General features: G+C 52.3%; 6 protein-coding genes across 6 annotated transcripts; 2 read left to right on the top strand and 4 right to left on the bottom strand.

Annotated features, from left to right (window-relative positions):
* Positions 1-163: 163 nt before the first annotated feature.
* On the bottom strand, positions 164-2,901 carry CC1G_15615 (hypothetical protein; the record flags this gene model as incomplete). The annotated part of the gene is made up of 4 exons (XM_002911027.1): positions 164-207; positions 485-586; positions 794-2,160; positions 2,210-2,901. 4 exons carry the CDS (start codon positions 2,899-2,901, stop codon positions 164-166), a joined length of 2,205 nt encoding a protein of 734 aa, XP_002911073.1.
* Positions 2,902-4,884: 1,983 nt separating this feature from the next.
* CC1G_15616 (hypothetical protein) lies at positions 4,885-6,143 on the bottom strand (the record flags this gene model as incomplete). Its single annotated transcript, XM_002911028.1, has 4 exons — positions 4,885-5,349; positions 5,423-5,536; positions 5,608-5,751; positions 5,823-6,143. The coding sequence occupies 4 exons, from the start codon at positions 6,141-6,143 to the stop codon at positions 4,885-4,887; spliced, it is 1,044 nt and encodes a 347-aa protein (XP_002911074.1).
* A 1,265-nt stretch (positions 6,144-7,408) lies between these two features.
* On the top strand, positions 7,409-8,346 carry CC1G_15617 (protein kinase subdomain-containing protein PKL/ccin3; the record flags this gene model as incomplete). The annotated part of the gene is made up of 3 exons (XM_002911029.1): positions 7,409-7,651; positions 7,722-8,107; positions 8,166-8,346. 3 exons carry the CDS (start codon positions 7,409-7,411, stop codon positions 8,344-8,346), a joined length of 810 nt encoding a protein of 269 aa, XP_002911075.1.
* A 920-nt stretch (positions 8,347-9,266) lies between these two features.
* CC1G_15618 (other/FunK1 protein kinase) lies at positions 9,267-11,479 on the bottom strand (the record flags this gene model as incomplete). Its single annotated transcript, XM_002911030.1, has 4 exons — positions 9,267-9,875; positions 9,933-10,114; positions 10,173-11,250; positions 11,312-11,479. The coding sequence occupies 4 exons, from the start codon at positions 11,477-11,479 to the stop codon at positions 9,267-9,269; spliced, it is 2,037 nt and encodes a 678-aa protein (XP_002911076.1).
* A 240-nt stretch (positions 11,480-11,719) lies between these two features.
* CC1G_15619 (other/FunK1 protein kinase) lies at positions 11,720-14,153 on the bottom strand (the record flags this gene model as incomplete). Its single annotated transcript, XM_002911031.1, has 4 exons — positions 11,720-12,409; positions 12,468-12,649; positions 12,711-13,806; positions 13,863-14,153. The coding sequence occupies 4 exons, from the start codon at positions 14,151-14,153 to the stop codon at positions 11,720-11,722; spliced, it is 2,259 nt and encodes a 752-aa protein (XP_002911077.1).
* Positions 14,154-14,931: 778 nt separating this feature from the next.
* Positions 14,932-15,502, top strand: CC1G_13071 (hypothetical protein; the record flags this gene model as incomplete). The annotated part of the gene is made up of 3 exons (XM_001840507.2): positions 14,932-14,956; positions 15,024-15,059; positions 15,120-15,502. The coding sequence occupies 3 exons, from the start codon at positions 14,932-14,934 to the stop codon at positions 15,500-15,502; spliced, it is 444 nt and encodes a 147-aa protein (XP_001840559.2).
* Positions 15,503-21,710: the final 6,208 nt, after the last annotated feature.

The following is a 21,710-nucleotide window of genomic DNA, read 5'->3' on the forward strand; positions in this document are numbered from 1 at the left end:
GATAGACATGATAGACAACGATTGGCGATGATAGACAGCGATTGGCGATGATAAACATCGATTGGCGTGAACGAGAAAACAAAAAACAAAAATAGTCAGAAACGACACCCCAAACACCCGAGTAACAAAGCACACGCACCAAGAATCAAAACCTCAGGATTCCTCAACCTCGCACGCGCAAACGCGAGCCGTTGTCGTTGACCACCGCTAAGCGAGACGCCCCCTCCTCCAGCTGTTATCGTTCATTGTTCGTAGCGAAGGAACGCATAGACGCATTCGTGTGTCGTGGATAAGGAGAGCATTCGCATGTGAAGCAACGCATCGACCCATTCATGACGAAGGACCGCATATAGTCGCATCCGCGACGAAACAACACACCAGCCACACCAAAACGAAGCAAAATAAAAACAAAAAAGGAGCCAAAAGTCGTCAGCCATCTACCCTCCAAACAAACCACCCACGAAGAAATAAATAAAAAACGCACCTCCAGAACTACTCAAAACAGTATCATACCCATCCGGTAAATCACGTACAAACTCATGGATGAGCGCCGCTCGACAGGCTGTTTCAACGTCTTCTTGGGTGGCTATAGTGGGAGGGGGAGGGGGAAGGCGTCAGCATCGGATACGAAAAAGCGGGAATGAATTAGGGGAGTAGGCATCAAAATCCAGAACGAAAGCGGAACCCAAAACCAAAACCAAAAATAAAACCAAAAACCAAACGGCGCATCGCAACCAAAAGACCAAGACCAAACACGCAAGTAAAAGACCAAAAACAAAAAAGGACTACCCACCTCCATCAACAACACAAGCCACATTCTCAAACACCGTCTTGCCCTCGAGGATCACACACGTGCTCTGCGTAACACCCATCACCTTACTCCGGACCCACTTCTCATCGAGGTACGAAACGTCCTGTTCGTCCAACGAGATGTAGCCTTTATTCCTCCTACTACTGCTACTCGTCGTCGTCCCAGCGGCTGTTCGGCGAGTGGGGTTGGTCGGTGACAGGGGGATTTCATCGAGGTCGATGTCGTGGGAGCGAGAGGCGGGGTCGTCGGAATCGGAGGGGTCTTTAGGAGGTAAATGCATATCCAATTCCGGTGTATCACCCATCGGAAACCCTCCACTCCCCCTCCGCGAGCCATTAAGCTCATACATACGCAACAACAACTGCGCAATACTCGACTTGCCACTCCCACTAGCACCCACAATAAACGTCATCTCCCTCGCAGGAAGGTACATCGACACATCCTTCAGCACCTCCACATTCGGACGCGTGGGGTACGCGAACGTAACATTGTGCAGCGCGAGCTCGCCGTGGCATTTCGCTGGTGTGATTTTGCGGAGCTTGCGGATGCCTTTGGAGGAGGGTTGTTGTTGAGCGTGGGGGTGGGCGAGGGTGGAGAAAGTGAGTGTTGTAGAAGGCGAGATGGGCGTGACGCCATGCCCCGCAGTCGTCGTCGTCGCAGTCGTCGGACTCGGCGGTACACATCCCTTCTCTCCAGCATGGGCTCCATACGGTGGAGGCGGCGGGGGAGACCCCGCCCCACCCTCCAACGCACTCTCAACAGGCCCATCACCGACCAACCCCACCAACTGCCCCATCGCAAACTTGCCCTTCGCAACCGCAATAACCTGCGGAATACACATCTGCAAATTACTCGTCGCAATCAAGCACGCCCAAAACACAGCCATCACGTCCCCAGGGCTCACTTTACCCTCTCTAACCAACTTAGACCCGAACCAGAACCCCTGCACGAACATGCACATCATGACGAACTGGGCGATCCCGGAGGAGAGACCCCAGACGAGGGAGAGCTTCTTGGCGTAGGAGAGCATGGATTTGAAGGATTGCCGCGCGCGGGCGAGTTCGAAGGGTTGGGCGTTGAAGGCTTTGACGGTTGAGATTGCGTTGAGCGAGCGCTCGATGAGGGTCGCGGAGACGGAGATGCTGTGGCGTTCGGCGAAGAGGAGCGGTGTGGCGAAAGATTGCGAGAGGGCTTGGATGATCGTCAAGAGCGGCACGGCGGAGAGGATGACCAAGGTGAGTTGGTACGAGCGCACAAACGCGAGGATGAGGCATGTTATTGTGGTTGTTAAATGCTGGATTAGGAGCCCCGAGGCGAGCGAGGTGGCGTAGCGCACGTCGTCTGTCTCTCTGTTCAAAAACTTAGCTTTCGATTCAATTAGAAAGGAAGAACACGAACCTGGTAAACTTGGCCATCATCCCACCAGCGCCGACAGGACCCTCCTCGCCCTCCTCCTGCTCCCCATTATCCCTCGCCTCCCCAATGGCATCAAACCACCCCATATCCTTCCCCATCACACCCCGATACACCCGCCTCCTCACCTCACCCGTATTAACTTCCCCAACCCAGATCCACAAAAAGCTCGTCAAACTCCCCAGTGCCAGACTGCCAAACGCCAGCCCCACAAGGCTCAGAGCAGCGAGACCCACCCCGCGGAGCAGATCGCTTTTGTCTTGGGCTGTAGCGTCGGAGAGCGGGTATTGTGCAAAGGCGTCAAAGGCTTGGCCGACGACGTAGGTCATGAAAGGGGCGATGCCGCCGGAGATGAGGGAGGTGAGGATGGCGGGGAGGAGGAGTAAGAAGAAGTGCCGCCGCGAGAGGAGGGAGAAGAGCAGCCGGATGGAGGGTTCGACCTGCGTCGTCGTCTGCAGCGGCGACGGCGACGGCGAGTCGTTGCCGTCCTTCTCATTGTCGTTGTTGTCGTTGTTGTGCATAGCTGGTGAAGGATTCTTGAGATCCGCGATGGAGACTGTGTCGAGCGAGGGGCGGGGCGTGACTTCTAGTTCGTACCGCAGCTCATTGTGGTGGTTGTGCACCTCGTTCGCGTGCGTCGTGTCCACTTTCAGAGTCGGTGGTGTCGGTCGAGGCATCGTTTCTAGATGTGTATGTCTTGTCGTCGGTGCTTGGTCCCTCCTCCAAGGAGAAAATGGAATGTAGATCGAAAACTTACCGTGCTGTGCTATAGAATGTGGTCTTTGAATTCGTTATTGTTATTGTTATTGTTGTTCTTGTTCGTAGTATGTGTAGGCCTTTCAATCTTCAACTTGTTCTTCGTGTACGAGTCGTTCAGATAGTGGTTGTGTTGTAAAGAGCGAGTAGCCGTTCGTCGTGTGTGTCGTCGTCGTCGGCCGGTGGTGTGGTTGAAAAGGATCGGGAGGGAGTTGAACGAAAGGGGCGATGGCGACCGTACGACGGGGAAGGGGTGGTGTTGCTGCCGTTCGACGAGGGATGGTGCTACTGCCGACGAGGAAGGGAGGTAACACTCGAGTGGACCCTCGTAGGGAAGCGAGCAACGAAAAGGCTCGAGTAGCTGAAGTGAAAGGGACCCAGGGAAAGCGAAAGAAAGAAAGTGATGAAAGAAAGGGAAGGAAGGAGGGTATACAATAAAGGGAAACCCTAGACCTCTATTCCTTTCCTTCAATTGTCTGTCGTAGAATCCAAGGGTCGTAAAAGGACAACTTGTCGTCGACCCGTAATCTTGGTCCCCGTAGACCCGCGAGTCGTAAACGAAAGGGTCGAGTCGTCGGCTGCCGTGGGTCGTGAATCGTCAGAACACAAATCGTAGGCGTCGTGAATCGTCAGTCAAACACAAAAAATCGTAAGCGTAAGCGTAATCCTCGGTTCCCTCCTCGCCAAAAAGACAAAAGAGAACCGCCAAAGCCCAAAGAAAGACTCGAACCGTGCCGGTGAACAATTGAACCTGTCCAACCACATCCCCGGGTTCCCTTTTGTTCCTCGTACGTAACATTGCCGTAACAAAAAACGAACTTGCAACAATTGGGTTGTTGCTATTTTAGGACGCGGCCCTTGTCCAGGTTGCTTGGCTGTGTTTGCCTGTCTGCCTCTTCAGGCAACTCAACCCCTATCGGTACACGTGGAAACGCCGAAAGACAATAAGCTTTTTTTCCTTCCCCCTGGACAGGATAGCCCTGGTTATCTCCGGGCTTTTGTCCCTTCGAAGCTCTTACATAGCTCACTCAGACCACGAACTGTTAATAGGTACACACACACAGTTCCTTTGACTCCTTTCTGCGTTTCCCGTGGGTAGAGTCTATAGACTCCCTGTGTCGGGCAGTGACAAAGGACATAACCTGTGTATTGACATCGACCGCACCACATTGTACATACCGACGACTCACGAGAAATGAGAACGACAAACGACGTCTGTACGTCGAGTCATGATCAGAGACATCCTGTTGCGAGTGCAAGCGCGAGGGGAAAAAAGTTAAAACCTTTTAGGTCAAAGGCCTATGTCCTGTCGTTCCTTTTTCTCCATACAGACCCTGAGTACTGAGTACTGAAGGACTGATCAAGCGCAACTGACACTGCAACTGCGCACTAGCTCTGCGCAGACGTCGACGTCATCGCAGTGGGTGGAACCAAAATGCACCCGGTGCCGGCTCTCTCGCGTGTGCTTGTTTGTTGCTCGCTTGAGCTTATTTGCACGCCAAGTGGAAGCCAAACACAAACTGTGCACTCCGTCACCATGACTCGGGCGCTAAAAAGTTCAAACCTCTGTCTCTCCCGCTCTCTCCCTCGAGGCTCAACGTCCGTAATGGCACCAGAAATAGGTGCATCAAAAAAGAAATACTATACATGATTCCCATTCCCCACCTGGATAGTCGCTCGGAGAACGCGTACCTCCCAAAGGTCGAGCCTGAGCAGTACAATTCGGTAACAAGTACCATACTATTTTACATCATGTATACAAAACTATAGGATCACAAACGTTCAATATCATATCACCACCACCACCACCACCACCACCACCACCACCACACACACATCCGTCCAAATACCAATCCACCCACATCCAACACCACCTATCAAACTCAACTCACCGCACCTTAGACTTACTCGGTATCAGGCGCCTCCGAATAAAGCACCTCCCCATTCTTCTTAAACTCCCTAATAACCTTCTGCCCCCCATCCTTACTAACCACCCACTCCATAAACCTCTCCGCCACATCCCTATGCCCGGGGTTCTTACTCAACATCACATGCGCCGGATTCAACAACTCATCATCATGCCCATCCACCTGCTCGTCCGACCCAATCTTAAATACCGTCAATTTGGCGTTCACGTCTGCCGGGCTTGAGAACCACGTTCCTTTATCGGTGATGGTGTACTCTTTGAGGAGGGCCGCGGCGTTGAGGGCTTGCAGCGGGTACTGCGTGTATTGGTGGTACCATTTGGAGTACGGCAGGCCCCAGGGGACTTGCCCAATCTTGATGAAGAGCTCCGAGTCTTTGATGTTCGTCGCGGATTTGTCGAAACGGGAGAGGAAGCGGACGGGTGGACGATCCGAAGGGGGTTTCTGGGCCGATGATCATTCGATATGAGAACCCAGAGGTAGTATGTACATGCGTAGTCACGAATTGAACACTCACCACCACATCCGCGTTTCCGCGCGCGACGATCTTGTTGAACATCGTGAGCACATCATCGTTTTCGGCGCTCAAGGCTGCTGGATTCTCGAGGGGTCCGACGAGCATGAAGTGATCCTGTCATCCATCACATCGACGTCAGCCAAACATGCAAGCGAGAAGAAGAAGTGAGTAGTGGGGGAACGTACACGGAACCCATATACCCGTTTAACAGACGCCCCGCTCTTGAGCGACTGCTTCTCAGCAGCCTCATTATACGTAACAGCCAAATCCACAGCCTCAGCCTCAATCAACCCCAAACTCTCCGTCGTATCACCCAAATACCATCCAACCTATAGCACCCATCATTCATGAACGTTGAACACTCATTGACATCCAGTCCACATATCAGCACGGCACTCACCTTGAACGGCGGCGCCAACCCATTCTCCACATTATACTTGATAAACGCGTCCGCCCATGCTTTGATCAAGCCCGATTGGCCAGACCCGCCAGTCGCGATACGCAGATACATCTCCGTCGCGTTCGAGTACCCGCCATCGTACACCTCCTGAGGCGAAAGCGACGCGTCGGACGCAGCGACGCCCGATCCGGAGTAGAGGCCATCGGGGACGTCGACCGCGGCGGGCTGGTTCTGCGCCGAGCGGGGGAGGAGGTTCGGGATGGTCGGGAGGGTACTGTACGAGTAATGGATGGAGGGGTGGTATCGGCGGTAGATCGTCATCGATCGACGATAATCATGAGAGAGAGAGGTTAACAATGTTATGTGTGGATGGATGGGGACATCTTAGTGCTCAGGTACACTTACATGCTAGCCCCGATGTTCGCGCTGAGAGTGGTCCTCTCCGCCGACGACTTGTTCCTACCACCAGCAGTGAAGATGAGAGACGCCATTGATGGGATGATGATCGTTGTTCTGAGTATATACGAATTGAGGCAGCCTGCAGGCAATTTCTAAGATATAATTCTTGCATTAGGGAGAACCCGAATGATTGATGTAACATCATGATGTGACCGTGATAGAGTGTGCCTTCGATTGGTGCCAGGCAGAAGAAGACGCTAAATATATATGACTGAGAGTAGCATTCATGGGCAGCAGGAGTACTCACGAGTCACGACTTGCCCATCTTTCATCACTCGACAAGTGCCTTGGAGGCGACAGGAATCCTGCCAGTCACACCGTGGCGGTGGTTCTAATTGGAAAGTCATCGACCAGAGACGAGGATGCCCGCATAATACATCGGAACGGGGATTGTTACCCCAATATCCGGCTTATGGAGAGACCTCACAGGAAAACCGTCCTGAGTCCTTTCATCCGTAAATTCAAAGGTCACTGGAAATGCTTCTTCACACCTATTCATGTTCAGCGGTTAGCGACGATACAATAGGGGACAGGCCAATGGTCTTCGTACAACGTACTCAGTGCGGTAAGCTGTGTACAGGTATCGTCGCGAGCGTTTGACGCGCTCGGATAATTTCCTTTTCGTCATTGCAGGTGAGAGACCGGTGGGTGAGAGGGAAGTAGGTGGCGATGTGAGCGAGTCGCAAGTCTTTTGTGGCGAATATTGCGTGAGTTCTGTCAGTTGGTATACCTTGCCAGCAACTGACGATACGGGGGGAGAGGAAGCGGAAACGTGGATTGCTGATAAAGCCTCCTCCATCGAGGCTTTTATGACCCGCTGGGCCAAACCACACCTCGTCGACCTTCTCAAGCGCTCAAGAGTACCCCTATCCCTAGACTGCCTCCTCGATGTTCTTGGGGTGACGCTCAAAAGCTCGAAAGGCTTTCCGCTACCTAGAACTGCGTCTTCTCGTGCGCCAAATCCAGTACTGCCATCCACTACGCGCACCGAAAGCCTGAACTTTGGAAGGGAATATCGCCGTGTGATGCCATCAACGGGCAGGGCCGCTTTTTGTTGACTCGGAGGCCCCGTTGTCCTATCACTATCGCTATCCAAGAACCACCACCTCGCTCAACGCGAAAATTGAATGTTCTCAACACTCCTTATTCATACCTGCGGCACTATTGGAGGCAGGTCAACAACGATAACCCTCAAAGTCTCACCATCATTCCCTGGTGCCATCTGGTTTCGAGAGCGTCGCGGTGAGCCAGCTCCCAAGACCTGGGACTCCAAAGACGTCTCCAAAGCCAATGGCACATTGGAGCTTTCCCTTCTCGGACGCATTGCTGAAGGCCGTATTGGTGTGACACACATCGCCAAAGTCGTCTCCGTAACGCATGGCCCCCTGGACCCACAAGCAAGGCTTCCAGACACCGTCTGCCTCAAGTTTGCCAAACCAGAGTTCAGTCGCAGTTTGGCGCGAGAGGCATGGGTCTACGAGCAGCTCGATTCCCAACTTCTACGGCTTCTTTTCGTCGTCCATGGCGGAGCAGCCCGCTTTTCCAAACCTCGAATTTACACCATGGACAAATAGGAAGCACCGAATTGAAGAAACAGATAGCCCTCCTAGCGACATCGACGAGTTCCCTTCGCCAGACTGGCTTGCCGACGACGTGCCGCCTTACCCTGGAGATCTACCGAGCTACGAAGACCCATCTGGATACCAGAAGACCTCGTCATGGTATAGATGGGGTCGCCCACAAGAAAATCCAACGATCAGTGTCATCGTTCTCGAGCACCTGGGAGAGACGTGTACCGGGGACCGAGCTCGAGGGAACGACGTGCTGTAAGTGCGCCTGCTACAGCCGCCCCATCCGCACTCTTTACTGAATTCCACACTCCAGAATGGCAGTGAGAGAGGTCCTGGAGGACATTGCTGAGCATGGTCTTATTCATTCGAACGTTACGGCTTGGAACGCCCTTTCCCTCAGGGATAGGGCGGACATAGGGAAGGACAGGGGTAACCCCCGGGTAGCCGGACACCTACCCTTACCCCCACCCCCCAAAACCCCTACCCCTGACTGAGGGGTAGGGGTAGTACCCTTACCCCCAACCCTGGGGGTTTTGACCAAGGGTTTTAATCATTTTGGCACTAACAATTACTTACAGTTGTCTATATGTATATTTTTATGTGTTTTATTGCACATACAGCAGTTATTTAGTAGAAAATATACATAGATGCTGAAATAAATGGGTTTTGATTGATTTTTATCAAAACCCTTACCCCCGACCGGGGGTAGGGGTTTGGCCAAGGGTAGCTGGAGACCTACCCTTACCCCTACCCCGCTCTACCCTTGGCCTCTACCCCGGGGGTTTTAAAACCCCTTGACCATCCCTAGGCGGACAGCCAAGCGCAACATTGTCAACGCCACGACGTTGTTCATCCTTGGAGAATTATCGATTTCGACCGGTGCGGAATGGTTGAAATGAATAATCGGAATCCACACGGAAGGATTTTGCTCGAGATGGCGGGCAAGGTGTTCCCTACGTCACCTGGGTTCTCTTTGTAACCAGTGTCGTCAGGTCAAGCAATCGGTTCCTAAATTTACCCAAACGTACATAGCTGTTCAACTAGATTTCTTTACTATTGACTTCATACTCTGCCCTTCGGATTCCCTCAAGTATAACGAACCGTTCAACCGTACCACATTGTCTCATGACGACGGTACCTCCGCCCTTGTGCAAAAAACGGAAGATGTTCGCCGCGGGCCAAGCAACGAGAGTCAGTAGGGCTTCAAACCCTCATTGGAGCCCATCGTTAAATCTTGTTGTGGCCTTAAGTTTCCTGTGTGACTGCTACCCTCGCGGAGGGTGTATCACAATCGGAAATGGGTCTAAAATGAGTACTTGTAGAATGATCTACGTGACGACTACAGACTATACCACCATCCGACCCTATCCTCTCTTAGGTCGACTCCCTGACGGACCCGCCACTGCCTGATGCTTCAAGTCCCCTGTCGTGGTCGCTTATCGTTGCGAGTGCGGTAGCTTGAAGGGAATGGCTCCCGTTCACTCAGGGAGACCTGAGGCTCAGTCTTGTCATTTTCGGGCCTGCCGGGGCCGTTTATATACTCGAGGAGCAGCTCTTCGAAACGGACTTGATCATCGAGCACCTTGGCGGCTTCCTTCTCCTCCGGGGTCAGATCAGGTGCAGGCAGTATTTTCGAAACTCTGCGAGGGCGAGGTGCGATCTCTTTGTAGCGATATGAGAAGGTTTCTGCAAGGGCGGAAAGGACATCGTTCATGCCATAAGGGGCGAAGGGATCGTCCTTGGGGCCAAACTCGAAGGGTGTTCCATCAGCAAAGCATATGGTGCCTGTTTGCATGCTAGTTCTCTTCAATGCGCCGCATTTGTAATGGGTGGAACCATCATATGGTTTTGCAGCGTCATCAAAAAATTCCGACATAAACACGGCAACATTCTGGACGTTGTGTGGCAAGTACTGGACCGCAAGCCAGAGGGTGAGATGAAACCACGATTCCATTTCATGCCAGACCTCGACTGGCTTGGAGGGGTTGTTGAGAATGTCGACAGCGAGGAATTGCCAGGTACCCTAGCCGAAAAGGTTAGACATCGCAGACGGCGCTCGTTAGACATCGTAATCACTCACTGTCCGTTCCGGCTGCCGTGGACCCTGGTCTGTAAGTTTCTCCGCCAATTCCCAGTCTGCCAGGAGTCCGTGGCGCTCCTCCTTCAATCTCCCCTCTTCAATATCTTGACGGACGAAGATGAGGATATTTCCGACGCTAATGTCCTGGTGCATGTACCCTTTCTTGTGGGCATAGCCATGCGCTGGTCGAAAACATAAATCAGTCCATTATACTGGCGACATTCAATAAAGGATGCTCACCGGCAACACCATGCGAGATGATAGTGAGCATCTCGCGCCCGTTCCTGAACTTGCTAATAGGCAGACCGACCTCCTTCACGACCAGACGGTAGTGTTGCCGAGGCCTGAAGGGGCATTTAGCATTCTCGTTGCGGCTGAGCTCGTACCAGAAGTCTTGAGAGTCGGTTTTCTGCCACTCTCCTTCAACGTCGTGGTGACAAACCAAACTCGGGATGTACTTTCTACCCCTCTGCGGTTGCTCATCAGCGCTATTCAGTTCTTCCAGGACATCGCCTTCCTTCTTCAAATCACCTCGTAAGATGTGCCAGGTATCTTTGAGGAAGACGAACGGCCCGTATGGGTCTGCAGCGTCGATCGCGATGTAGCCACGCGTTCTGCCTGAGCGGACGTGTGGTCGACCGACGAAGAAATATCGGCCTTGGACGTGGAGCTTGTACCTGTGGCCAGCCCTGATCGTCTCCTGAAACAACGACCTGATGTGCTCGTCCACATCGTGGCCCTCAAGATTCCGGGGGGAGTCCGCGCGCCTCTGGATCAAGTCCCAATCAGGTGTTTCGCTGAGAACCCTCTGGACAGAGCTATCAAAGCCCCTGCCAGTGGGAGACAAGTGAATGTAGCGCCAGAGAAAATCACATAATCGTTCAGGATAGTCGAGATAGTTGAAGGCTTCTGTGAACACGAAGCCAGCCCGGTCCCATCGAACAATACGAGCCAAAGCGCCGAAAAGGAAGACCGTGAAGTGGTGGGTACGATGTTGAAGGATAAAAGGGATGAGGGAGTACGACTTGGCTTGCTCAAATGCTTCCTGGCTTGCAGCAGGCACATCAGAGTCGGTAGGGTGGTTTTGGGTTTTTGGCACCAAGTCACTGAAGAAGTCCTTCCTGTGTGGAGATATCGCACCGACGCCTACTTGCACGGAATCCCAGTCCGGCAGTTCGCCTTTCGATGGTGCCTCCTGAATCTTGTATAATCCTCCGTTGATACGTGTCTTTGGATGCCAGACTGAGTCGGGTTCACCGGCTGTGCTGAGGACAATTGTAAAGCCAGTATCTTTGAGCCAGGAATTTAGGGTGCTCTCCTAATGGATGGTGATCAACGACCTCACCTCACCTCCGGGAAAGCTCAATTGAACCACGCACCATGACATTGTATAATTCCGAATCCTCGGCGCCTTCTCGTTGCCCGTCCAACAGCTGAGCCAATTCCCCACGGACCCCACCCAGCTCGAACGTAGGTGAGTCTGGTGGATTGGGGAGATAGCGGCGTGCAAATTGCTCATAGGAACATTGTAAGTCGGTTGGTTTCATGGTCAGTGGGGTGCAAGATTGAGGCACGTAGTGCGAGCGTGTTGCAATTCCATGCGCGCTGTTTGTACCCGAAGACGAAGCCAAATATCTACGGTTTTTCTTTCGCCAAGAGTCGACGTCAGTTCATCAACGATGTCACATTTGGTGGAAGTGAGGGTACATGGTACTATGTATAGGGGTAGGTCTGCACGACGACATTCCATTGGTACATTGGGCTAAGAGTAACAACGCTTCCATCGACTATCCTCTCTTAGGCCGACTCCCCGAAGGACCCGCGACTGCTGGATGCTTCGGTTGTGGCACATCCAAGTCCGCTGTCCCATCCGATGGTGGCCGCTTGCTGCCGCGAATGGGGTAGCTTGAAGGGAATGGCTCCCGTTCGCTCAGGGAAACCTGAGGCGCAGTCTTGTCATTTTCGGGCCAGCCGGGGCCGTTTATATATTCGAGGAGCAGCTCTTCGAAACGGACTTGATCGTCAATGTTTTCGAGTGCCTTGAGCTGCGCCGGGGTCAGGTCGGCTACATCGCCTTCGAGCCAAGGTTCAGCATTAGTACGTAGCAATTCTTGTTCTTGATAACGGTATGAGAAGGCCCGTGCAAGCTGGGCCAGGACTTTGTTGATGGCATGAGGGACAAAAGGATCATCCTGGGCGCCAAACTTGAAGCGTGTTCCAGCAGCAGAGCGTATACGACCTGTTTCCATGCTAGTTCTCTTCAATGTGCCGCATTTCTGATGGGTAGAACCATCATCCGGTTTTGCAGCGTCATCAAAAAATTCCGACATAAACACGGCAACATTCTGGACGTTGTGTGGCAAGTACTGGACCGCCAGCCAGAGGGTGAGATGAAACCACGATTCCATTTCATGCCAGACCTCGACTGGCTTGGAGGGGTTGTTGAGAATGTCGACGGCGAGGAACTGCCAGGTGCCCTAGCCCAAAAAGTTAGACATCGCAGACGGCGCTTGTGGGGTTCCAGATCACACTCACTGTCCGTTCCAGCTGCCGTGGCCCCTTGTCTGCTAGCTTCTTCGCCAATTCCCAGTCCGTGAGGAGTCCATGACGCTCCTCTTTCAACTGGCCGTTTACAACGTCTTGACGGACGAAGATCAAGAGATTTCCGGCACTAATGTCCCGGTGCATGTATCCTTTCTTGTAGCCGTAGCCATGCGCTGGTTGTCAACGCAAATCAGTAAACCAGTATATGAGACCATCCTACAACACAAGGCTCACCGGCAACACCGTGCGAGATGAGAGTAACCATTTCGCGTCCGTTCCTGAAGTTGCTAATAGGCAGACCGACCTCCTTTACAACGAGGCGGTAATGTTGGTGGGTTCGCATGGGACACTTCTGGTCGGAATTGGGATTGCGAGTGAGCCAAAAGTCTTGAGAGTCGGTTTTCTGCCACCGGCCCTCGAGGTCGCCGTGGCAAACCAGCGTTGGGATATACTTCCGACCCCTCTGATCCTGCTCGTCCGGACTGTTGAGGTCCAAAAGGACTTTCCCCTCCTCATCCAAGCCTTCCCCCACAACCCGCCAGGTATCTTTGAGGAAAACAAAAGGTCCCTTCGGGTCGTCGAGGTCGATCGCGATATAGCCGCGGGTGCCGCGACCTGCAAGGACAGTGGTGTACGTATGTGGTTTGCCGACCAGGAATTTTTTGCCTTGAACGCGCAGTATGTGTCTTGGACCATGAGTCGATACGGTTTCGTCGAACAGCTTCCTGATCTCGTCATCAACAACAACCTTTTCGACCTTTCGCGAAACCTTGGCCCTTGTATCCATCAGAGTGTCTTCGTCCCCCTTGGCCACCACCCTCGTAACGGTCGGGTCGTGGCCTCTGTCGACGGAGTCCATCTGAGCATATCGCCAGAGGAATTCGCCCAACTTCTGGGGCTCGTCGAAGTAGTCGAATGCGTTGGTGAATAACAAACCAGCACGGTCCCATCGAACGATTCGAGCCTTGGTTCCGAAAATAAGGATGGAGAAGTGGTGTGTGCGGTGTTGGTGAAAGAAAACAAGCGAGGAGTATGACATGGCCTGACCAAGTGCGCTTTTGCTGACTTCCGAGTTGGGAGAATAGCCTTTCTGGTATTCGTCGCTGAAGAAGTCGCAGCTGTGATGTCGCTTGACCTCAATACCTAGCTCGAGTGCTTCCCACTTGGGCGGATGGTCTTCAGTTGGTTTCTCGTCGTCTTCGTAGACTCCGCCATCGATGCGCTGCTTGGTCCAATCATCTGGATCCGACTTGTTTCCTGAGATGACTACCCTGAATTTAGGCTTTTTATCTGCATCTGCCAGCTTAAGCCATCGGTTCAATGTAGTAGTCTAGAGTGCACTAGTTCAGTGGGACAGGGCATAAAGGTGGATATGAGGGTACATACCAAATGTTCGTACATGTTTACCTCCGTTGTTTGATTTCTTCTCAGATCATCCATCATATCCCTCAACCCGGTGGTCAATTGGAAGTGAGGAACAGGTCGAGGGGGAATTGGAAGGTAGCGATTCATCATTTCGCTGTAAGGGCACAGAATGATTCGCCCTTCCATGCTCAACCGATATTGCAATTGAATGATTTTACTGGGTTTTGGTGTTTGCTGTGAAAGAGTCGCGGATACAGCACTGGGCGTCGAGATGGAATGCTGGAGAGCCGGTTTTAATGGAGAAGCCTCCATCGCGACGAATGTGGTCCAATTCAACCTCGAACCGAGTGGCGGTGCAGTCTGTGGCACTGCGATGATGTGGCACTGTGTTTCCGCCCATTTCACTATTATTATCCCCTTGCGTTGCCAGGACTGTAATAAGGTGGCTCAGCACTCTGAATCCGCCTCCTTGAGCCCTTTGAAAACCTACTAGTAGGGAACTATGTAAGAGCATGGCCTGAGGAACAAAAAGCGGAACCAAATCGTAATTTGATAACAATGGAAACCTTTCTTGGCGTTCCCTTGATGCGCAGCCCTTGATCATGATGCGCCCCTCCCTCCCATCCCGAATTCTGATCTCCGAAAGAAACGGCAATACCATGTTCAACCCCGCCGCCAATTAGACTGCTCATACAGCGATAGTTTCAAGAAAGTGGGCTGGTTACCAGTCTACGCTCAAGCTCTTTCTCGCCGTGTAGGGATACCTCCGTTTGACTGGTTTACGAAATCCAGGAGCTTTAAATCTACAATTACCGACAACCTAATTTATCTCGAGCAACAGTACAAATTACGCTTCAAGCACTGACTAGAACGCGAAATCAGTGCCATCGCGAAAGAGAAAGTTCAAAAGACCCTTACTCGCACGGTGTATTTTGAGCTCCATCTGCTTGAGGGCGCCCGCAATTGACCTTGAGGACCCGACAAGAGAAACACGCGATCTGTTTCTTCTCCCTCGGCCGCCTTTTGCTCGGCTGTCCTCTCCCAGTTTTAGCTTTTGCATCCTTCCTAGGGCCAACTTCATGGCTTCGACATGCGCACTACTTTAGTTCGTTATGGTTGGTGTATGGTATTAGGTGTATCGGTGTTATACTAGTATTATCTGGAGTGACAGCGTCTGGGTAGCCGTCATACCCATCGTTGCTTTCCTGGCATCATTCAGTAAGTAAATCCATTCGGCTTCGCCCTCTTTGGATACACTGATATCCTGTATATTCAAAGCCGTTAGTATCCCATCCATCATCCCCCTCTTCCAGCGCTCCTACTCAAACTACGTCCTCCTATCCATCGACTCCTTCCTCTACCTCGTCCTCCACCTCATCGTCACCGCACTCATCGTCTTCAAGATCGTCCGCACCCGAAGAGCCCTGCAAAAGGCTCTAGGGGAGTACGCCGACAAGGACAAAGTTTACACGGGAGTGACGAGTATCCTCGTCGAATCTGCAGCAGCCATCGCGTTCTTCTCAGCGGGCTACGTGATTCTCAACGTCGTTTATCTCACGGGACGGAACACTAGTTGGGCGGCGTATCAGACGCTCATTGTGTTTGGGATTGGCTATGGAGTCGTTGTCGTGAGTCTGGATTGTCTTTGTTTCCTGTCTTGACGATGAATCTGTTGAAACCGAATCCTATTCTCCTGTAAGTAAGGTAAATACTAGGTATAGTCAGTATTAATAAATATGCTAATTGGTCGGGATGTGGCTCACCTCAGTCGGGGATGTAACGACTGAGGTTCTGTACACTACGGCTCTCGGTATATAAGTATGTGAAAGATAAAGGACCATTGTCCTGGATGCCACCGCTCCCCGCACAAAGGGGTGTGGCCACTGGTCGTTGGATCGACGGCACGGTGAATCCTAACACTCCTCCTCACCGTAAGTCGACTCCTCCTCGAATGGAATCGTGTGTGGGAGGTTTCACGCCAATCCTTTCTCGCAGTTTGCAGAATTGTGGGCCGGGAAGGGCCTTCGTGAATATGTCGGCTGGGTTCTCGTTGGTGCTGATGTAGACGGTGGAGATCTCACCAGACTGTACCTTCTCTCGAAGGTAATGGAGCTTGAGGTCAAAGTGCTTGGAGCGGTTATGGAGTGAGGGGTCTTCAGAGAGCTGGATGGCGGCGTTGTTGTCACAGTATAATTTGGCTGGTTGTTTCTGAGGCATATCGAGTTCGTTTAGCAGGGATCGCAGCCAGATGGCTTCCTTCGCTGCTTCAAATGCGGCTGTGTATTCCGCTTCGCATGTGGATGTCGCTACCGTTTTTTGTTTCTTGGATGACCATGCAATGAGTCCAGAACCTAGGTCAAATCCGTAACCTCCAACACTTCTCCTTGTGTCGATGCAATTTGCCCAGTCGGAGTCACTAAATCCTCGGAGTTTCATCATGGTGTCTCCTCCTAACTCGAGGAAGTAGTGTTTTGTCCCCTTCAGGTATCGGACGACACGGATGGCCGCATTCCAGTGGATGAGGGAGTAAGAGTCGAGGTATTGGGAGAGCTGTTGCACAGCGTACGCAATGTCGGGGCGGGTTCCGATTGCAAGATACAGGAGGCATCCGACGAGAGACCTATACGGCAGTTTGGAAATGCGGTTCTTCTCTTCTCTGGTCATCTTCGATAAATCAGTTTTTCGGAGTTTCACGTTCGGATCCATTGGTGTCGATACGGGGTGTGCATCCTTCTGTCCGAATGCCGAGATGATCTTTTCAATCAAAGCCATTTGGGAGAGCTTGACTGTGCGGTTCACTGTGTCGTAGTCGATAGCAATGCCTACACAGTGTCGTGGCTTGCCCATTCTCGTGATCTGCCATTCTTTCTCCATTTGCGCGATGAATCGTTCATTCTCTTCACTAGAACTCGCGCATGAGAGGAAGTCGTCAACGTGTACCGCCGTCATGATGGTTCCGGTTGGTGTGTTTCGGTAATAGATGCATGCTTCCGAGGCGAGGCGTTTGAAGCCCCAGCTCTCCATGAATTGTGTGATTGTCTTGTTCCAGATTCGCCCGCTCTGCTTCATGCCGTAAAGTCCCTTCTTAATCCGCCATACCCAATCCTCCTTCCCTGGTTCCTCAAACCCTTTTGGTTGTTCCATGTAGACGATCTCCTCCTCGGGGAGGATTCCATTCAGGAACGCTGTCTTGACGTCAACCTGTTGTACATCCCAACCCTTTGTAGCCGCTATGTGGAGTAGGATGCGCCAGGATTCCATTCGTGCCGTAGGTGAGGTGGTCTTGGTGTAGTTCTTCCCGAAGATCTGCTCGAATCCTCGGAATACAATTCGTACTTTCCTCCTAATGATGCGTCCCATTTCGTCTCTCTTATTGGTACAGAGTATCCGGCCAGTATGGATCTTGTCGCCTTTGGGAACTTCGGATCGGGGTACTAGGTCGTAGACGTCATACTTCTTGAATGCTTGGAGTTCCTCCTTCAGTGCGGCAATCCATTCATCCCGGTTTGGTGATCCTATGGCATCGTCCCAGTCCCTGGGGTCATTTTCGAATTCGAAAGTCGAGCTGTCAATAATGGCAGAGAAAATCCGTACGATCTCTTCGACTTCCTTTTCTTCGAGGTTGTTGATATCGAGTTCGTCGAGCATCTTGGTCAGCTTCTCTACCTCCTCTTCCTTATCCGATTCGGCCTGCCTTTCTGTCTCTCTGTCCTGCCCTTCAGTGGTGGTCGATGTTTGGGTCGATTCCCCTCCTTTGTCCTGATCTCTCGTCCTTTCCTGTGCTAGTTGTTTGGTCTCCTTCTTGGCTGCCCTACGTTGCTTCCTCTGTTCCTTGACTCTCTGTTCCGATTCCCTGACCTCTTCCAGTACTTCCTGGTGCCGATTCGATGTCTTAGCTGAGTGATCTACCGGTTTGGGGACCCGCGTAGATCGACGTGGGGCTGGGTTATCGGGTGGCGTGATATCCGGGTTTGCGTTGTGGGGGGGATCGTCATTGTCATTGTTCGGTTCCAACGGTACTTGGGCAATCGTTGCTGGTTTTGGTATCGGGAGGTCATCAGTGTCGGCAGGTTGGCTTTCAACATTGGCGCGGCTGGGTTGTGTGTGTTCGGCCGGCTCGTCATCGATAAGGTCTTCCTCATAGTCTGTGGTTGTGCTGGTAGGTGGCAGTTGGTGGTGAGGGTGGGGTGCGTTTTGTGGCAGTTGATGGCTTTCGATGAATCGTACATGGTATGACGCATATACCCTTCGTGTCTCCCTGTCATAACACCGGTAGGTCTTGGAGTTTGATCCATACCCAATGAGAACCATCTCCTTTGACCTTTCGTAAAGCTTGGGGTTATGTCGGTTCTGGATTAGCATGAACGCCTTGCATCCAATCTCCCGGAGGTAAGAGAGGTTAGGCTTCCTCCCATACCACAGCTCGAAGGGAGTCTTCCCACCAATCGATCGGCTCGCAGTCCGGTTCGTGAGATGGGTTGCTGTCAAGTACAACTCCTCCCACAGGTTTGGGGGTAGTTGGGCATAGGCCCTCATGGCCCGTTGCTTGTCCATGAGTGTTCTATTCATCCTCTCCACCCTGCCGTTGTGCGCGGCAGTATGCGGGGCCGTCAGCTCTTGTCGCATCCCCAGAGACTCGAGCCAGCTCGTCATTTCTGCTGAGACTAATTCCCCATTATCCATTCGGTATATCCCAACCTTTTCGCCCGTCTCTCGTTCTATCATGGTGTGCCAGACCTTGAGGGCTGAGAGGGCGTCATCTTTGCGTTTAAGCGGAACGGACCAGGTGAAGTTCGAGAAATTGTCGACAATGTTCATCACGTATACATTTCCAGTTCGCGATTGTACAGCCATCTCGCCGGTAAGGTCTACGAATACCTTCTCCAACCTCCTCGTTGCCCTATGCCCAGGTCCCTCCTCACGCTTCTTTGGTACAGGTGACCGTCCCTGTTTGGCGCGGATGCATGAGCTGCAAGCACATGGTTTGGATGGGAGTGATTTGGGCATACCTTCAGCAATGCCCTCTCTGGCCATGCGTGCCACAGCCTGGTGGTTCGCATGTCCCAAGCGTGCATGCCAGGTTTCGATTGGGGAGTTGGCCGTGGCACTGAGAGCAATGGTGGGGGCGGTTTCTTTGGTTGGGTCGAACACGAACATTCGAGTGGTCGGGTTGAGCTTGGCTGTCGCTATTTTTGCGTTGGTCGTGTTCTCGTAGATGTAGCAGTTCTCCCGGTTGAAGAACGCGCTGGCGTTCTCGTCCTCGGTAAATGTGATCACCGAGACGAGTCGGACACTGGCGTTTGGTACGTAGAGGACGTTCCTCAGTCCCAATGTCTTTCCACAGGATGACTTGACGTATGCTTTACCAGCTGTGTTGGCAATGAGGTCTTCTCCTCCTGCTACTCCTCTGATGATGTGGGGGACAGGAAGTGCGATACAATCGGTGAGGTCGGATAGGAAGGGGGTGATGTGGGAGTTGGCACCTGTGTAAGGCATAACACGAGTACGGGTACAGACAGGTATACCCGCGGGTATATCCGTGGGAAAACCCGTCTGTACCCGTATCCGCGGATACAGGTATGAATTTAGGACTTTTGCCGCAGGTACAGGTATACCCGCGGGTATTTGAAGCATGATAACTATGGAAAATAATGTATTGAATATCATAAAATCTATTGAAAGGGTATTCTGGCAACGGGTAACCCGTGGGTATACCCATGGGTACCTGCGGGTACCTGTCTCAAACGGGTTTTTGGTGACCCACAGGCAAAAACCCGCGGGTACGGGTACCCGTTTGAACAAATACCCGTGGATACGGGTATTGCTCTTGAACATCACAGGTACCCGCCAAACGGGTGCGGGTATACCCGTACCCGTACTCGTGTTATGCCTTACACCTGTGTCGATGAACCATGGTGAATTGGTGCTGGTAGCTACAAATGCGGTCGACGTTTCGATAGGGTTGCTGATTGCGTTGAAGCCAAATCGGTACTGGGCTTGTGTTGCAGAATAATCGAAGGTGTCGGGGTTGAATGGTGCCGTGGTCTGCTGAGTCCCGGCGAAGTTGGCGATGGTGGTTGTGGTATTTCCGGTTGGTGTGTTGGCAGGGATAAGGCTGTTTGGGTCTACGTGGGCAATGAAAACTCGGCCAGAGTTATCTTCGATCTTCAGTGGTATTGTTTCCTTCTTTGGAGTCGAAGATGCGGTCGTCCTTCCTCCTCCTTTCATCGCCGCTCGTGCAGCCCTTGCCGCCCTAATGCACTCCTCCCGGTCCTTTCCTTCCATCCCTCCACCTTTCGAGTTGCAGAATTGCGCCTCATGGTACTTCCCCCCACAGTTCCCGCATACCAGGCTTCCTGCCCCTCCCTTCTCCTTCGGTTTGCTGTTGGCCGCAAGCGCTATGGCGGTATTGGAGGTATGGGACGATTGGGCCTTGTTGGCATCGATAATGCGTTGCCGATCTTCAGCGAGTTGAAGGATGTCGGCGTTGGTGAATGGTTTTTCTTTGGTTTCGTTCTTGATGCGATCCAGGAGCGACATTTGGAATGATTCGTGGTGTTGCAGTGCGCAGACTGCGGCGATTCGTTTGAGTATGTCGACGGTTATGTCTCCCATCGCCCATGCGCGGTCTACGTTGTCGAAGAGGGATGCGAGTGCCGTGTGGTATGGTTCGTTGGTACCGATGGTGGTGGTGAGGATGTCCTTCAGGAGGTAAACCTGTGCCAGGGGGGTGTCCTGCGTATGGCGCTTCTCGATCTTCTCCCAGTACTCCGCAGCGTCCGTTTCTTGGTGCTCGATGGCGTTCCTCTCGCCTTGCGATAGAGCGCCGTAGAGGTAAGCGCAAACACGGGAATCGTTGATCAGCCAATTGGCATAGGCCCTCGGTTCAACCGTGGCGATCGGTTTAGTCGCGTTTTTCTTTGTGTAATCCCATGCGCCTACTACGCCCAGTGCACCGTAGACAGTCCTCTTCCATTCCTTGAAATTATTTTTGCCTTTGTCGAGCAAGATGCCGGTGTGTACGGAAAGGGTGATTGGCGTTACGGAAGGTCGGAGTGTGTCCGCCTCTCTAAGTGCCTTCATCACTAAAAAACCTTGTTGGAGATATTTGAGCGGTGGCCAGGCGATGTCCCTAGCCGCCCAATGTCCTGGTCACCGCACGCGAGCGCACACAACCGCGGCGGCGCTGGTGCGAGAGTCACCAGATGCTTTGTCTCCAAAGCGTCGCCGCGGCTTGTGAGATCTCACGCGCGCGCGCGGTCTCCGTGCGATCTCACAAGCACACCTGTACCAAGATACAGTCGGGGCCTAGGACTGCATATTTTGAGCCTTTTCTTGATTTTGTGTAAAGAGAATACAAATGCCATATATTTTCATCATAGCGCAAATACATCCCCGAAACGTATCTACGTGGAATACCTACACCGTACTCACCGAACGGCCCTGAAAATCCACTCAACTCGACCTGCTCTAATGTCCTGGATAAGTTGAAAAGACTGGTCAGTGCTTGAAGATGAATCGGGAGCCTTTACATAAATCAAGTCCTACCATCAAGCCCGGTTCAACCACGCCCCAGGACCCTCGTCACCATTTTCTGGACCTCTTCCGGTGTTATGAGCAACCCGCCTAGTAGAAAAACGTTAGCTTATATTGGGCGACTTTTCCATAGGCTCGCCTTTCACGATCCTTGAAGGTTTCGGTCCCAGAATCTTGAAAACAACTGATTTCGACCTGTTGGACAATCTGACCCGGGCGTTGTTTCTGAAAATGTGTTCTGCAGCTGTTATTCGTATGGAAAATGGGGTTCTGGGCTCAGGGCGGTTTGAGGGACGCGAGATCTAGGTGGGCACAGGGGATGGATGTGGTTCA

The sequence above is a fragment of the Coprinopsis cinerea genome (assembly GCF_000182895.1).
Source record: "Coprinopsis cinerea okayama7#130 chromosome 6 map unlocalized cont3.6, whole genome shotgun sequence".
Taxonomy (NCBI): Eukaryota; Fungi; Basidiomycota; class Agaricomycetes; order Agaricales; family Psathyrellaceae; genus Coprinopsis; species Coprinopsis cinerea.